Genomic DNA, 17,981 nt, shown 5'->3' with positions numbered 1-17,981 from the left:
TCTAAAATTGCACTAAACTGAATCGTTCAAACAGACACCTGAGAAAATCTTGCACGACCTCAGTTCATCACTTTTTGCTTTTTTTGCAATGGATTTTGGGAGAACAATGTAAGAAGAAAAATAAGATATACAGGAAGTTATGTGAATTAAGCATACTCCCATTCAATAACATTGTACCCATTGTCAATTAATCCAAAAATAAGTTCGACTATTTCATTTATATATATATGTGGGGTTTTTTTTTTAGTATGGTTGATTTTATTTTGTATTTTTTATTAACTGTGATGCAATGCTTTACGTTTGACAGTACCAGCCAAAGGTTTGAAGACACTTCATGCTACTGAGCGGCACTTTACATTCTTATATCAACAATAAAGATTTTAGTTAGTTGGTTAACTTATTTTTACACTTGTATGACAGCCCTTCTCAGGTTCAACTTCCATTATTATCTATCTATTCTGGAATGCAAACAAATCAGTGAACATGCAAATTGTGTACAGGTTAAGGGGTTCCCCACTATGTTGATATGTTGTATTGTATTAAAGGTGTGTGTATTACCACATGCGGCACTGTACAGTCAAACACACATACGCACGTACACAAATGTTACTTGGCCATACCTGCAGAGCTCTCTGCTCGCGGCTCAGCTTGCTGGAGTCAGCATACAGCTCTGTGGTGACGCATTTAAAGCGGTCACCAACGTAGCCCGATGAGTTGGCGATTCTCTTGGCAAGGCTGGACCGACGGGAGTTTCTGGTCGAAGTATGGCTAATCTCGTCATCCTCGTCCTCGTCGTCGCCCTCGCCTTGAGACTCGCCTAGGTCCACGACGCTGTCTTCATTTTCAGTGTCTCTACATGTAGCCTCTTTTGCAGTGTAATGCGAATTAGTGAAGTGAGGGCCCCTGCTGTCCCGCTGTCCTTTGTCCTTACCGGAGCTGCGCTCCCCAGATGTTCGGGCGCAGCGCAAGGTGCTCTGGTCGTCACTTGCGGGGTCTGGACTGGGGGACAGTCGCTCTGAGGAGTCATCTTGTTCTTGGCTGAGCTGTCCTGCATTATTTGCAGATGTGCTCGATGCCCCAGGGCAGCCTGCGTCCTGAAGAACCTTTGGCTTTCCGTAAGAAGTTTCCTGCTGCCTATCTGCAGGGTTGGGTCTCTGTGTGGGGCTCTGTCCAGAGAGCATGGGATAAGGATGAGAAAGATGAAATTTTGGCTCGTACTCTATCCTCAATGCGTTTTGGTTACTGTGGTAACGTTCATTTTGGTCAAAAGTAGAGGATTCTGCTGAGGGTTGCTTCTGGACGGTCGGGGTAGACTCTACATCGGTGTCCGAGTGAACGAGGTCAATGCAGTCAATCTTTTCTCGGGGAGCGACAGACTGAGAAGGTCTTTTCATTTGATTACTGCCTTGTCCTTCTTTGTCAGACTTTATTTGGCTGCCTTCTCTCATCTCCTTACCCATGTTCTTCTCTCTTTCATCAAAAGAACCCCGGGACTTTTCCTGTCCCCTTGGTTTCAAGTTGCCATCCCCCCTTTCCAAGAGCTTATTATCAGAGTGAGGCTGCATCAGAGGGTGGGCCATCTCCTGTGAGTTATAAGCAAGGTATTCCCCCGCTGAACCAGGTGGCAAGTTGTGGTAAGGTAAAGGGGGTTTTGCTGCCAAGTGTGTTGGATAAAGGTTATTGCTGCCCAGCAACACTGGGTGAGGGTAAACAGGACCTTTCCCTGCAATTGGCAGAGAATGAAGTGCCATGCTGTCAGGGATGGGGTAGTGCAGATATCGATTGGCATAAGCCAAGCTGTGGCTCAGGTATGCGTCACTCTGCGGAAGGTACAGGGGCCCAGCAGGGTGACCGTTCTCTAAGATGGGCCTTTTGTACGTTTCGGGAGTGGATTCTCCTCTCTTCACACTCTGGGATGACTTCTCCGCCCCCTCTCTGTGGTGGCCCATGACTGGTGCGTGTTCTGCCTGGATGGGGCTGTGTTTGACCCAGTCACCGTTGGGTTTGGGAGAAAGACCCCTGGAGCTGATGTGAGAGGATTCCAAGTGTTGACTGTTGGGCTCACTTATCCTTGGACAGGACGAGCTACGCTGCTGAGGGAGCACCCTTTCCAGACTCTTGTGTTTGATGACTGAGGGTGAGGAGCCTTTGGCTTGTGAAGGTCCCAAATCTGCATTGGGCCTGGGAGATGGGGATAAGCCTGGGGTGTGCTGTGTTTGGGAGGGAGACCGGCTGGGTATAACCCAGGAGGAGTGTAAAGTGCTGATCATCTCTGGTCTCTCTGAGGCCTTTGAAGAAGTGCTGTTTAACACAGAGTGAGGGTGGGAGGAGGGAGAGAGGGATAGGTTCTCTTTTAGGAGCTCTCCATTTGGGGGGAGTCCGTATCGTGCACCAGGAGCTATAGTGTCCATCTTAATGGGGAAACCATTGGGAGGCAGCCCAAACTCAAGCATTCTTCCAGACAAATCCAATGGCTTCTCTGTTGATTCTTTGGTTGCTTGGGGTGGGTGAGCGGTCCTGTCAAAATTGGACTTTGAGGGTGACCTGCTGGGTCTCTTTTCAGCACCAGGCACCCCGTCTCTTGGTCTGGGTTGGGCAGGGGAGGGCTGCTCTGAGGCCATGCTGCTGACAGATAATAGATGAGATATAGGCTGTGTGGCAGACGGTGAGGCAGACATTGAAGCTGAGGAGGAAGGCAGCTGGCCTATCCTCGCAACTGGCCTTTGTAAATCCAGTGAATTGTCAATGAGCGGTTGGGAGAGGCGAGAAGACGCATGAGGTGAGGAGTCAGTTGGCAGACTATTATTATTACCACCACTGGTAGCACCCGTGCTTGTATTACTGCTGTTATTGCTAGTTCCGCTCCGAGAGGGAGATCTACTTGGCCGACTGCTCCTGTTTGGCGATCGCTCCCTGTCTATGGAAGGCGGATGATGCTGAGGATGAGAGGAAGGTTGGTGAAGCTGCTGCACAAACGGAGGCGCAACACCGAGTGCTTTGTCCTGACAATGCACCAGTGATGTGGGGGCCACTGTGACGGGAGGGATCCTCATCGGAGGCGCCACCAGGGGAGAGGAGATAGTAGGAGGTGGGTAAGGAGGCATATAGTAGATCCTCTCGGCAGCAGAGGTAACTGCAGCAGGGTTGACATTCCCACCCTGGGGTGCACAGAGAGAAGGGTAGGCCAGATGCTGGGGAAGGTAAGGGTTGGGCTGGCTGAGCAATGAAGCCTTATACATGTTCAGAGCCGCATACTTGGATGAATCCATAAAGGGATACATGCTGGCTTCCGGGTAGGGGTTAAGCCAGGGCAGACGGAGGTAGCTTCCACCAGCAGTTGCCAAGCTCATTTCAGGAGCTTTTTCCCCTGGTGCCACCCGTCGTTCCAAGCTTAAACCCTCCGCTCCCGGAATCAGCACCGGCTTGTGGAGATTAGGCGGGATGCCCTTGTATAGGCCCAGGTATCCATTAGTGGGTTTACGACTGTCCAGAGGGCTGTCGGGCTTGTAGACAAGCTCTGGTAGACCATCCCGACTGTAACCGAGTGGTAGGACAGGCGCCTCTCGACTCTTCTCTGTCTGAAGCGTTCTGATCCCCGGATACACAACGCCGCCGTGGAGGCGAAGTCCATCGTGTATCAGGGTGCCTCGGTCCAGCCCCATCGCTGCCAGGGGTGTCAACCTTGCATCCACCTGCACGTTGAGCAAAAAACACAAGATGCACTATTTGTTTTTTTCCCCCTAAAAACAGTATGAAAGGATCAGCATGAATACTTACCATGTTTGTGATGTGGTTCCCTCGTCTTAGTTCCAGATTGGTTTGTGTCTCAGCATCGACATCACGAACAGATGTAGCCCTGTAGAGAAGAGCATGTATTTAGCACCAAGTATTTTGGCTCAGGCACAAAAACCCTTCATAACAGCAGCTCTGTTGTTGCCAAACTGCCCAGGTTCTAGAAGCATATCGGCTTATGGAATTCCTGCAGCCAAAGTACTGTTCTACTTAGATCAGTGATGCATAAAAGCAATCAAAAGTGACACACATTTGGGTGCTGCAACGTCATACAGGCCTTTCCTTTTTCGGAGACAAGGGCGTCGCAGCTGAAAGCAATGTGTGAGCCAAGCTTCACTTCCATCCGTCAGGAACACTCAACACCACACACGTCCACCCACCCCCTCCTTCTCCCCCCTGTGCTGACCCCCATTCCGACCACCCCCGTGGGCCAGACGCACATCGCGGAGCTGCCACTATTCAGTCACGTTCCCCCCCTCAGTGGGTTTTCAATGGCCTCTTTGACCTACGCTCTGGGCTGGCTCAGCCCCGCAGAGTGAGGCCAGATTATACATCAAAGACCGCATCGACGGGAGACCATTTACCGCCCATCGATATGGTTTCGCGGAATCGGCCGCCTTGCACGTCTGCAAAAAGCAGAATATGCAAACAGAATTCTGTGCAAAATCCGGAGTAAACAACATACATTTGTTTTACAAAGGGAAAACCCTGGCTGACGTATCAGAATGTTAATTGGTCTGTTAAATTGATTTGAAATGATTCATTTGAAGGAACCTTTAAATTGATTTTGAACAATAAATCTGTGTGCGGGCAACCTAAAGCCTTTGGGCCATATACAGTACACTACTGATCAGGATTTTATGAGCAGTTAAAAACTGACAAGAATTAACATTTTGCACTGTCGACCGTGTTCCTTGCGGAATCCTGTGGGGAAGTACTCCAGAAGTTCGAGGTACCGGACCACATCTGCTTTTTGCAGATGATGTGGTCCTGCAGACTTCATCGGGTTGCGATCTTCAACTCGCTGGATCGGTTCGCTGTCGAGTGTGAGGAAGCTGGGATGCGAATGAGCACCTGCAAATCCGAGTCCATCGTTCTTGCCTGGAAAAGCGTGAAGTGCAATCTCCAGTGTCGGGTAAGAGATCTGACCTGAAGTGGAGGATTAAGTACCTCGGGGAGCCAGGTGAGGTGGCTCCGGTATCTGGTCAGATGCCTCCCGGACGCCTTACTGGGCAGGTGTTCATGGCACATGCGACAAGTTGTGGGACTCGGAAAGACCCAGACACGATGGAGAGACTATGTCAACCTGCCTGGGCTGAGAGGCGATCCCTGGGAACGCCTCGGGATCCATTGGAGGGGTTGGATAAAGTAGCTGGGGAGAAGAAAATCTGGACTTCCCTGCTTAGGCTGCTACCCTGATGACCCAACTTCAGATAAGAACATGATAATGGATGGTTATTTACAATACATTTCTTTCTCAAAATAATTTAGTCTCACTGGCTTTTCTTGTTTTTGCATTTTGAAGCTGAACTTAGAACCTCCTTAGGATCCAAAAGTGCAAAATATAAATTCTAGTAATTTTTTAGACTGTTCCAACATGCATAGTGTAAAATTGTAATAATATATGCTGTAGGTTTTGACTTAGCCTTTGTATTGATTTCTTTTCAAAAACATGACATTGTCATACAAAACTGGCGTGCTGGCACTTGCAACTTCTTTGGCTCCATTGTGGCCATGTGTCCATTTGAATGACCCATAAGAAAGGCAGCAACTTCTGGTGTTGCTATGTTATTACAGAGTCAGGCGCTGATGACATCATAGACGGGCACAGGGCTGGGTGGCAATGACTCGCGGTTCCCGTTTTTATGCTAACAGGGATATTTTGTGATAGACAATACCTAACAGACAAAGTTGGACTCAGCAGTGTATTAACAAAGTGACAAAACATGCATCATATTGTACGCTAACCGAGGTTCCAGTCTATTTATAAACAAAACAATTCGGCAAGATGATGAAACAAGGACTGGCAAACGAATCTAAGTAACCTTGTATAAGCCCTGTTTTCGTTTGCTTGCTAGCGATGTCGTGATGAAGGATAACTGTGCTAAAAAACAAGAAAATCACTCCAATTTGGTTTGACGTTGCATATAAATATCCAAGATAACAACTAAAGTCATCCTGAGTAAGGCACTGTAATTTCCCATAATGTGAGGCGAAATGGTAACAATCGCAACTGAATATGAGCAGAATCTTAATAACAAATTTGTATTAATTCAAGAGGGCTCCTCAAAAAGCTCAATTGCATGAAAAACAAAATCGCCGCCTGCAATTGCTCGTACACCTCTTTTGCGTAGAGACTCGCTTGTCCACACTTGTTTACATACGTGAGGTCTCCTTATGAGGACTTCTTTTGCAAGACGGCCCTAATAAGGGGAATCGGCAGGAAGGAGGTGGGGGGGCCTACGTGTGAGGGAGGGAGTGAGGAGCGCCTTTAAATAGTAAAAAGCGAAGCCTTGCCGCGCTCAGCAGTGCTGAGAGCAGCAGAGAAAGCGGTCTCTTCTATCATCCCAGAGGAGCGACTCGGAGCCTCGCTGGCACGCCACTTTTATTGCCGTGACCTGAAGCCCATTAATCAGGCTGCTGTGGGCCCCTCATCACGGTTCCTCTCTGTCCCAGGGCGCCCAACCCCCATCCCTCCTCCCACCCACAGGCACGCACACACACACACACACACCACCTCTCGACCGAGGCAAGCGGGCCTGCCTCAACAACATCCGCATATGACAGAACTGAAACGCTGTGGGCAGGCATAGTGAGCGCATGCACGTGCGTCACTCCCGTTTCCTGTCTCTCTAGCTCGTGTGTGCATGCACGCACACACGCGCACGCACACGCGCACGCACACACACAACACCAGAGAAGCTCATCTGGCATTGAAAAAGCAATCTGCGCTCAATGAGACTGAACAAGATAACAAAAAATAAGCCTCTTATAGGAATGTAGACATTTGACGGCATGCGGCCGTGACAGACAAACGCGCGACTTAAGACGACACCTCTGCAAGACAGGTTTTCATGTCCGAGCGGCAAAAAGAAGCTATTTTTCATGCTACTAGAAATGACAATATTCATAAAAATAACAAATTTAGAAAGGCTAACTTAAGAATAAAATACAAAATGGACAATAGAGCAGAATCTTAAACCTAGTAGCCTTAAAATTTGCTTACAAAATGTCGCAAATCAAGATTTTCCGATTTTGGGATATTTCATGTATTGAGATTTTATGGGTAAAAATATTTTATAGCACAGAAGAGGCTGTGAAACAACACCAGCGGTTAACTTATTTTTGCACTTGTGTGACATTTACAGTTGATCATTGACCCGAGAACAATACATTTCTTCACAATCTGAACAAATTAGAGACTAAAAAGGTGCAAATCCACTTGTCCTGTTTCTACAGTGCTTGTCCCTCCTGATTGAATAAGCAGCCACATACACAACAACAACGCATCTAATAGGGTGACGCATTCTGTCTAATTAGGCCCAAGTGCCGTGCTGCATCTTTATTAATTGCCTGGCAAATGCAGGTGGGGTGACTTTGACCCCCAAAAGACTGAGGGTTGAGATATTCAAACATTGGACGTCTTCTCTGTGTTTACATTGCAGAGCGCGGCGATGAAATGTTAGCAGGTTTCACACGTGGAGAGTGTTGATATTGTCATAAAAGTCATTAACAACACAACACTTGCTGCAGACTAAGTGCGACTACACCCCCTGATTATGACACGCAAACACACACACACACACACACAGACTTCAAACCCCTCCTACACGTGCTTGCGGTGGAGTTTTCTTCCGCTGATCCCTCATTGCAGCCTCATTGCGTGCACAAATTGCGCACAGTAGGATGAAGCGCCGCTCCATTATCCATCGTCATTATGGGCCGAGCCAACAGCTCAGGAAAATGGGCGCATCATACTTTGCTAACATTAGAATAATTAGCCAGCATTTATAGCACGTTAAGTGTCCATCAGTCTAATGTCATGACGATATCCAGAAGATATATCGCGTTTTAAATATGTTTAGTAAGATTTGATGACCCCTTTTATTTTTACATAAGGGCATACATTACATGTAGTCGTATTGTGAATAGCATAACTCAAAAACAATGTAACCAATTTAGACAAAAAACTATTTTGTCATGATCGCCCCCTTCTGGACTGGAGTGGAACATAAGACTGCTATGAAGTTTCGCACTGAGATTTTTGTTCATTTGTTTACAAATGTCTCAGCTACTTTCTATTTTGTTGGTTTTCACTGACAGAAACTGCGAATGTGACATTTTTATTTATTGACACCACACAGCAGGCACAAAACAGTGACGTTGCAGAACTGTACGTTTCTGTACATTGATAAAGTAGAGATTCTTTCAGATTCTTGTCGTCTGATGTTTTTTTTTTTTTATTGGATGCTATTGTTCACCCACGCTTCATTATAATGGGATGGTCTATGTAGCTTGGTGTTAAAACCCCAAAAAGTAGATGGTATCATAACTCTGCTAACTGCCTCTTATGACAACTCGACAACTGACTTGGTCGCACATTATAACACATCTGTTCATCGACATAATGGAATATGTGTGTATAATAATTATCGTAAAAAATCAGCTTACATGGAGCTAAGGAAACATCACATGTTTGGAGCATGCATCTACCGCTACACAAAGTCAAAACAACAATGGTAAGTCAATAACTTAACGTTCTGTTGTTACTGTGAATGAGGTTTAAAAGACGATATTGCATATTTCTTATAACACAAACCAATAAGCTCAATTTTATCTGTCCACACAAAAACACTGAGGCCGATGTTCTGAAAATCTCTGCTCCGGTCAAAGATTTACGTCATCATTGATTAAACAAATTAGATGAGGGCGTTTCGCCAACAAATTACAACTTACTTACGTTTTAAGTTACCGTCCAAAATAAAATCGCAACTGCAACAAGCGAGGTCACATTACCTACCAAAGCCATCATTACCATTTTCACACAATACGCTTCTCCAGTAATAACAAACATCGCTGCTGCGTCAAGCTAGGTTGCATCCATACTAAATCGCTCAGTTGGCTGTGCATGCTAGTGTGTCTTTAAAAAGTGGCATCGCCAACTAGTGGCCTGGCATGCGTACGTCATTTTCTTTTTTTTGGCATCAACAGGCAACCAAAGCACAATACAGGTGTGGACAGTCACACTGATGCGTTTACGTGCATCCTAGAAATCTGATTTTAGTCGGACTAAACCATAAAGCACCTTGTTGACATAACTGTGTGCAGAATGAGAATGCAGGAATGTGGGGGGGGGGGGGGGGGGGCTGGCAGGGGGGAGCGGTGTGTCGACGCACGTCCTCGGCAACAAACAACTCCCGACGGCCGTCCAATCCATCAAGCGGGCCGGCCGGCAGCAGACAGGCAGGCAGGCAGGCTAGAGGGAGGGAGGGGGGAAATGGAGGGAGGTGGGGGCTGCAGCGGTCGTGCTGCGTTTATAAAGCAGACCGCAGCAGCGGAGCCCCGACGCGCACCATTAAACAGAAAAACCACCGGGTGTTTTTTAGCTGAGTCGTTCTAGAGTGCGGTATTGACCGCTTTTTGAAAAGAACAGGTCATATATTTAAAAAAAAGCGAGAGGAACTGAGCAGGAGGAACGATAGCCTCATGCCGGCTGATTTCCTGCCAGTGACAGCAGCGACTTGAACTCGCCGTGACCTCGATCACCGGAACAAACAACGGCGCCGCTCATCATTTCCTCCTGGGCGGAGGCCTCCTAATTCCCCGCGATGAAGGGCGAGGGGAGGGGGTTGCGTGTGTATGGAAAAAGCAGCACAAACAAGTTGGCCAAAGTGCCTTTTTATGACCACGAGGGGAAATTATGTACAAAAAAGCAGCAGTTATGGTGGCGTGCATGCTGCTGCAGGTGCGTGAAACGGGAAATGTGGTTGGTGTGTGCGGCGGGATAGTGACGGCGCCCTCCCTTGCGTTTTTTTTTTTGTCCCTGGAGCCCTGCCAGGCTCGCTGGAGCGCAGAGCCGCGATCAGCTCAGCAGGAGGAGGAGGAGGTGGGGGTGGGGGGGTGCAGTGTGACGCAGGATAATCTCCACAGCGACGGGGGTGGGAGAGTTGGAGGGGAGGAGGGATGGGGGGATAAACAGGGATTAAACTGTGTGCACGCGCGCGCACGCGCGCACACCCACCCAAACACACACACATACATACACACACACACAAATCAAAGGCCTCGTCTCGACGCTGCATGTGTGTGACAGGACGTGTGCACACACATTACACTAAAATGCTCAAATGAGCGCTCAGAGGAGAAAAGCGCACTTAACGTGCACGCTTCCGCCGACAACATTAACACCTTGGCGCCATAAAAGGACGCGTGGCCGCCTTTAATTGTTATTGATCATCAGGCTGACGTGTGCCAAATGGTCCGATTGATCACCCTCTCCGCCTTCTCCTCCATCCCCTGCGCCCACCATCCCCTCACTAGTGTCTACCCAGCATGCAAGCCGTGTGCGCAGAACGTCCACATTGCGTGTTTTGCTATTTATATATATACACGTTTTTTTAAAAGATCGGTCGTGAGTTGGAAGGTAGACAGATTCACGCAGAGCCGAAAGGAACCCGGCGGCATCTCCTCCTCAGCTGTCACATTATTAGCGAGCATGCTGTAAACAAGGGGGGCCCCCACGTCCTCCAGGCCCGCTGCATTCATGTCATTGCACGGTTCAGCTACCCCCCCCCCACACCCACCCCCAACGGGCCTCTTCTCTGCCATCAACAACGCCGACATTGTGATTCCACCATCCACCGCCACCCCCAACCCCCTGCCTCTTCCCTCCCATGCTGACACTGGGGCCTGGGCGGCGTCCGCTGAACTGGCTCTATTCATGGCAGGCCAAATGGGAACTAAATGGCTCTTTATGTCACCCAAAGGGCCCCGATTGTAATGGGGATGCGCCGCGCAAGAGTCGGGCCGCATTTTACCGACGCTTTCTTGACTTTGCTTTCAATACGCTGGGCGCTGCTTTCATGCTGGATAGTCTTAATTAAAGCCCCCCCCCCCAGACCACCGCCATCACCTCCCCTCCTCCTGTAGAGATCACTACCCCCCACAGGATGAATGGTCTGTTTAAATAGGCGCCTTAATTATTAGGAGCCTGTGAAGGTAAATTAGGCTCTATGAATGTCAGCGAAGCGTTCACATTTATGACGTCATCGGGGGGGGGGGTGGGGGTGATAGACACGTGCTAAGAATTACTTATGAGGGAAGTTTCGGATAGGAAAGCTGATGACCTTATGCTGTCAGCTCAATTCGGAACCATACGACACAATCTGAGGGTGCACTCACACTGGGCCACTGCAACCCCATGCCGGACTTGAATGTGCGCATACACGCATACACAGAGATCTAATTTATGATACAATAGGTCTTAATGCACCTTTCATCACTTCTGTGCAAGATGGCAGTGATGAAGGACTGGCAAGAGGAGCGATTGCATTAAGTATTTAATTAAATTACATGTACATTAAACATGAGCACATGCTTCTGCTATGTAAGTAGCATGACACCATAACAGCGGCTTGTTCGGTAAGTCTGACCAAAACTGTATTTTACATACAAAACATATTTCTCATAGTCTTGCTAACACAACTAGATAATGCAACATCAATTTATTGTTGAGGAAAAAAGGCTAATCGGATCATATAAAGATATTTGTATGGACAAAAGGAGCGTGGATAAAATGAAGAAGATACAAAGTGAAAACCTCAGGTCACCTGCTAGAAGTTTTACTGCTAGCCTATTTACGCAATGCAATGGTTTTGTTTGTTCTCATTCGCAATTGGAAAACATATTGCATAGATGAGAAAAACCAGCAAAAATTAGGAAACTCATCCATTTAAGACCGGTTTTCCCATGTTTGTGGCGCCACAACGATGTTATGTAAATGAGCGACCAAAACTACACTGTTGTCCTGCATAAACAATCGCAAAGGGCCCAGTACGAAGGGGGCATCGTCCCACCTTGGGTAGATTGGCCTCATGAATGCATGCTGATACTGGTCAAGCAACGGTTTGCTCTTAAAAATGGATGGGCAACAGTGGCTAATGAAAGTGGGACATTTCACAAACAATGTCGAACTGAACCAAACAGTACGGCTTGGTGCACAGAAGGCTAATAATGTGTAGTCGGTGGGAGCTTTGCATGCAGCCCAAGTCAGGTGGAAATGTTCACCAAGGCAATACACGCTCCTGCTGTGTGCAGACTGCGGGCTAGCAGCCAACACTCCGCCGTGCGCATGCAGGATTACGTCAGGAATATAGATGCCCGAGGCTCCTGCTGCTAAAATTAAAAACTAGGCCCCACCAAGACAGCGCTTTAGAGGGAAATCGAGGCACGACGACACGTCCTTGCCGATGCCGCCACCGGATCAATTGCGCGACCAGCCGGAGCAAGGTCACTTAAGACTAACGCACCTGATTATGGTCTGTGAACTCGTAAAAAAAAAGCCTGTAGGGACGAGAAAAAAAATTCTCCGGGAAGGACACTGGCAGAGACCACAGGAACACGTGCCATCATGTGTGAGGCCCGTCTGGCTCTCGGGGGGGACGGGGAGGGGGGGCTGAGCGACACCACCAGCCCCCCAGAGGAGGAGGAGGGGGAGGGGGAGGGAGGAGAGGCGGCCGTCACATCTCTGTGGGGAAGTGCTCCGAGCGCTCCAGATCGCGTGGAAACAAAAAGCTTTGTGGAGCGAGGCGAGAAAAGAGCGAAAGAGGGAGGGTGGGGGAGGGAGGGATGATGTAGAAGGGCGGCCGCTCTCCCGTTTCATGGCGAGGTCCCGAGAGGCCGGCACGGAGCATAGCTTCAATCAAAGCGTGACGTCTCCTCCGGGAGCTGCGCGCCGGCGCCTGGAAAACCGATCTCTCCGCCTCGGCTTTTGTTCACACGCCGGCCGCCTCGGCAGCAGCGAGCCTGTTGTCTTCCGTCCAGGCGTGACAGCGGAAAGACAGACCATGCGTCTCCAACAAGAGACATGAAACACAACACCGTCCTTTTCGGGATTTTATTAATTCCCACCCCCCGCCACCATTCCTGCCTTCTTTGCAGAGTGGTGCCAAAGCGCCGCTTTTATTGATGTGCTCAATCAGAGGGAGCTATTCCGTGCGTGGCCCCTATTGATTCCAGATTAGAAAAGCGGACAAACAGAAGGTTAATTGCTTTAAAATGGGGGGTGGGCACGGTTGTCGCTAAACGGCACAGCGTTGACACAATCGCCGTCCCGTATCGCTCAGCTATAAAACACTCAATACAAACTATTGTCTAAAGTAGAGCAGAAAAATAAACACTCTCTGTGCTCCCCCCCTTTCAGCTGACTGAAAATATGCTCATTTGAATTAATGTGGAAAGATAAGGCTCAGACGCGTGATTGCATTTTTATAATTAATAGAAGTCAGTTGTGCTAATTGAATTAGCACATAATGAAACTACTTTAGCTGTGAGGAGGAGGGGGCGTGAAACACCTGGAAAGCACACATTTTGACAACTAGCAGCCGTGACGCGTCATTTTTGGAGGAAATCGTGTGGCATGAAGAGACAGCAACCCTGGACACCCACGCTTCTCGCCGCCCTCCTTGTTCCAACACCTGGAAATCACATCAGCCGCCACACTGGCCGCTCAGTGGAAAATGACAGTTGCACTATAAATAAGCAGCGTGCATAATGCCAAGTATTTTTTTTTTGTGCGTTGACAATCCTGGTATGGTCCAACAAGCAAAAAAAAACACTGACGGCCTAGCTCGGCTTCAAGAGTTTGTCGAGTTATGGACGGAATGAGACATTTGAAAAGCAGATTATTTTAGTAGCTGCAGATGACCTACACTTTGGCTAGCAACAGTCGGCCAGGCCAAAACCAAGGACGCGGAGCAAGATGGCAGACCGCGTTTAAGTCAGGAGTTGGAGTTGAGACTTGGCCGTAAACGTAATAATAAACACATAATATCTCACCAGACGGCTGGACTGCCAAAGAGATTAGTCGAGGTAATATCGGTTTGTGTTAACCTTGCCCTTGCCAAACTGCACCCATGGTTAACCTTTTACTGGAAGGAGCTAACATACTTGTTAACTTTAGTGGCTGTTCCAAAATGGCCACTCCACACCTCATTAAGAATGCAAAACAATCCCATCCCACTCATACGTGATATTGTGGTATTATCAATGTAACAAAAACATCGGAGGCAGTTTCATTCATCATCTTCTGGACCAGATTTGCGGAAAACGCTTTAGTGACCGTGCTCTTTTTGTGAAAACTAAGGTTTGATTGTGTTTAACGAAAACAGTTTAAGATTCGCAATGTTTTCAACGTTTGACATCACGACGCTAGCCATATGATGAGATAGCGTCTTCTGTTACGTGAAACCTGATGCTGACTCAGTCCAAGTTTTTGAAGATTTCCGATTTTCCCGTCGTTATGGTTAAAAGAAAACGTTCATGTAAGAAATTCGAAGTTTTGTATAATTTCTTTCCTGGCTGGCGTCATAGTCCATTCAGTGAAAGTGCCGTTTCTACCGCCCATTTTGTTGATCTCTGTCCCGTCATCATTCCAGACACTTTCTATCGTGACTTTCCCAAAATCGGAATTTAAGCCGACATACAACCCTGAACGTTTTGTTGGCCTCCTGCGTCAGAAAGCAGGCTTGCTTTGCGTAGCCCCGCTGTTTACGATCTCCCCGCTGAAGTTGAGGTTTGCTTTAAGCACATTTAACCTTTTATTCATGTGTCAGAGCCCCCTGACGCCTGCTCCTCCACCCCCTACCCTCCCTTTTTTACTCCCCCCTGCCATCCATCACTTAATCCTCCCCTCTCATAAAAAGGAGAGGTCCCAGCACAAGGCCCCCGGCGATCCCAAAGCTGCCCCATACAGCAGCAGACGCGTGCATTTACAGCTCTCTACGGTCCGACGTAGATTGGTTGCTAACGTCGTAAGAGTGTGGGGGTTGGTGGTGGGGGGAGGGGGGGCGGCTTGCCGCTCTTATGGCCGCCTCCCTCACTAAGCTCGTTAATGAGCTGGAGCCAGCCAATACGAGGCGCATCGATCGTCCTAAGAGAGCGTCCCCCTAATTAGTGCCCGGGTGGCTCCAGGACAGAAGGCGCTAGGCAGCAGGACGAGAAGTGGGAACAATTGGGGGGACCTGGGGGGGGGGGGCGCTCCATCCATTTTGGAGCGCCGAGACGCAACACTTTTATTGGAGTTTTGTTGTTGTTTTTTCTTGAGCTAGTTCGTTGCTTGTAGATGACGGCCCCCGTGGGAACCGCCTTCGCTTGTGTGCCAAAACAAAACATCCTGATGGGGGGGGGGGGGGGGGGGGTAAAAGCTCAAGCAGGCAATTAAGTGATCTGGACAAAAATAGACCAGTTTTTTCCCAACAAAACCTTCCAGGGTGGAGGACCCGCAACTGGGGATGGGTGGGCACACATCAATGAATACACCTGCCAGACTTTGATTTGGGCAACATGCGTGTGTTTTGAGTTGTGTAGGCAATTCCACGCGTGGACCCCACTGTCACGCACATTTCCCCAACAGCTTTGAGGCTGACGAAAGCTGCGATCAACGTCCACTCTTGTCCAAACAAAACACACACGCTAACATTCACGCACACCCTCAGGTGTCGCAGCCCCACACACGCACCCACGCACACACATACTTTGCGGGAATGTCCTCCAACTGAACCATGTCTCTCCTTTTTTTTTTTTTTTTGGCAGGGCGAGGCTTGCTGGCTTCCGTAACCTTGTTTAGCGGTTGGAGCTCCGTGTGCGCGCACGTACACACGCACCACGCACACAATCCCCCTTCCCACACACACACACACACTGAAGACTTAGTCACACGACACGAGTGTGAAAACACTGAATTTATTCACGGTGGTGGAGGAGGAGGAGGAGGAGGACGGCGCCGACACTCCTCGCACACTCTATCCCGCTCTCACTCACTCTTGCCCGGGGTCCAGATGACAGGACACCCCCTGGGGAGAAGAGGCCAAGCTCACGGTCGGACGGGACCCATCTTGCCTGCCTGTGTGCGCGTTATTTATCATAGCATTGCCCCGCTGAAAGCACACAAAGACCACCCTCTGCGCTATTCTTAGAAGTGGCCCGCACCACCACCACCACCACCACGGCCAAAAAACCCACTTCTTGTGCTTTGGATGGGGTCACTTTAGCGGCGCTCGTTTTTTTTGTTTTTACAATTTCAAACAACACAACAATGTGGGACGTTTAACAACAACAAAAAGCTAACAATATTATAATAAATTGAGTCTTTTATCTCACCTGGATAATTCGGCGTCACTTCCAGCCAACTTGTGTCGTTTTTTGTCCTCTTTTGCCAAGTTTTAAACACAAAAAAGTGTCGAAGGGGTTATCCACTCTAAAGGAAAGTCATCCTTATTTCTTCAAGAAAACGAAGCCAGTTTCGCGTTTAGAATCCGAGTGTCGGTCCACCGAGGGGAGATACAGGTGGCGAAGTCCGGGGAAAAATCAACTCAGCTCGGCCGAAGCTCGAAAGAGCACGAGCGCCATGTTGGCTTCGAACGGAGCACGCCGTCCTCCTCCGCTCTTCTCGCGGCCGCTCTCCGTCACTCCATAGCCGGTCGTCGTGTCGTCTGGTCTCGTAATGGCTGGCTATTAGCTTAAGGGGGGGGCTCGCGACAGGGTAGTTCCGCCTCGCGTGGTTCCTCTATCTGCCGAAGAAGAAGACGACAAAGAAGCCGGGAAAGGAGGAGGTCGGTCGGGAACTATAACAACGGTAGCCCAGGCGGTCGGTTGTGAGTTCGATGCGCCGTTTGATTTGCTTAGTCGGTCCGCTGGTGGGAGGTTCGTACGGGGAGTGCCGCCGCTGCCGCCGCCGCCGCCGCGCTGAGTGGGTGAATGCTGCCGAGACCGAGCGACTCGCTCTCCACTCCCACTCGCGCAGACTCTACCCAGAAGGCCAGTCGGGAGACCGCAATTAGCATAAGCCTACACACACGCACACACACAGAGCAGACACACGCAAACAGATAGCACATACACTGGAAACTGGAAAACAGCAATAGGCGGAGAAAAGGCAGCAAATTCAACTTAGTAGCGTTCAAACTTGAAGTCAAATGAAACATTTAATGATTTTACACTTTATATACACTTTAAAAAGTCAGAAGTTATGACTTTTTTTTGTATATGTTGTACAGTTTTGAAATGAAAATAGTTTTTATTCTGAAAATTAGCCATATTTATAATATTTTTCCCATTACATGTGGCTAAATTAGGAAACCTATATATGAGAAACAAATCTCACTGTAGTACAACCACAGTAGGTAACATATTGTTCAATGAATACCTGACCTCTATTAAGAAATACGGCTCATGTGTTGGGTCTTGGGTACAGTATGGGGGGGCGGCAGTTAGGACGATTCTATGGGTCCCTGGCGGCGTCCCTGATGTTATGTCTCTATACTGTGCCTTTATTGTTTCAATGGGCTTTTCCAGTAGTAAACATTCATTCATTTTCTACCGCTTTTCCTCACGAGCCTATCCCAACTGTCTTTGGGCAAGAGGCGGGGTACACCCTGGACTGGTTGCCAGCCAATCACAGGGCACATATAGACAAACAACCATTCACACTCACATTCATACCTGTGGACAATTTGGAGTCACCAATTAACCTAGCATGTTTTTTTTGGAATGTGGGAGGAAACCGGAGTACCCGGAGAAAAAACCCACGCATGCACAAGGAGAACATGCAAACTCCACACAGAGATGGTCGAGGGTGGAATTGAACCCTGGTCTCTGAGCTGTGAGGTCTGCGCGCTAACCACTCGACTGCCGTGCCAAACAGTAAGACAAATACATTATAACTGATGGTAAATATGGCTGTGCTCTTTTAGAAAACAAAAACAAGGGCAACAAGAGTGACGGCAGTTAAATGCAAAACTGCAGCCAAGTGGAGACTGTGGAGTACATTTGTGCGGCATTTAGAACTAAGGCACAGCAACAAGGTAAGCTAATGTTAGAATTAGCATTAGCGATTCTCCATGTGTGTCCTCATTACTAAAACAACGAATCTTCTCAACCAATGAACAACTGAGCAGTAGGTACCATTCCAC

The 17,981-nt window shown here is 48.5% G+C and overlaps 1 protein-coding gene across 2 annotated transcripts in view; it reads right to left on the bottom strand.

The window, feature by feature from the left end:
* Positions 1 to 16,879, bottom strand: part of bcor (BCL6 corepressor) — a 44,459-nt gene extending 27,580 nt beyond the window's left edge. For both annotated transcript variants that reach the window (XM_058081609.1, XM_058081610.1), the window contains exons 1-3: positions 16,171 to 16,879; positions 3,778 to 3,856; positions 621 to 3,692 (exon numbers count right to left, since the gene is read on the bottom strand). In XM_058081609.1, the coding sequence (XP_057937592.1) occupies positions 621 to 3,692; positions 3,778 to 3,780 (3,075 nt within the window). In that variant the 5' untranslated portion in view covers positions 3,781 to 3,856; positions 16,171 to 16,879. The remainder of the gene's footprint in view (positions 1 to 620; positions 3,693 to 3,777; positions 3,857 to 16,170) is intronic.
* Positions 16,880 to 17,981: the final 1,102 nt, after the last annotated feature.

This window comes from Doryrhamphus excisus, chromosome 9 (assembly GCF_030265055.1).
Source record: "Doryrhamphus excisus isolate RoL2022-K1 chromosome 9, RoL_Dexc_1.0, whole genome shotgun sequence".
Lineage (NCBI taxonomy): Eukaryota > Metazoa > Chordata > Actinopteri > Syngnathiformes > Syngnathidae > Doryrhamphus > Doryrhamphus excisus.
Note: the sequence above shows the minus strand (reverse complement) of the source record. Positions and strands in the feature narration are given on the sequence as shown.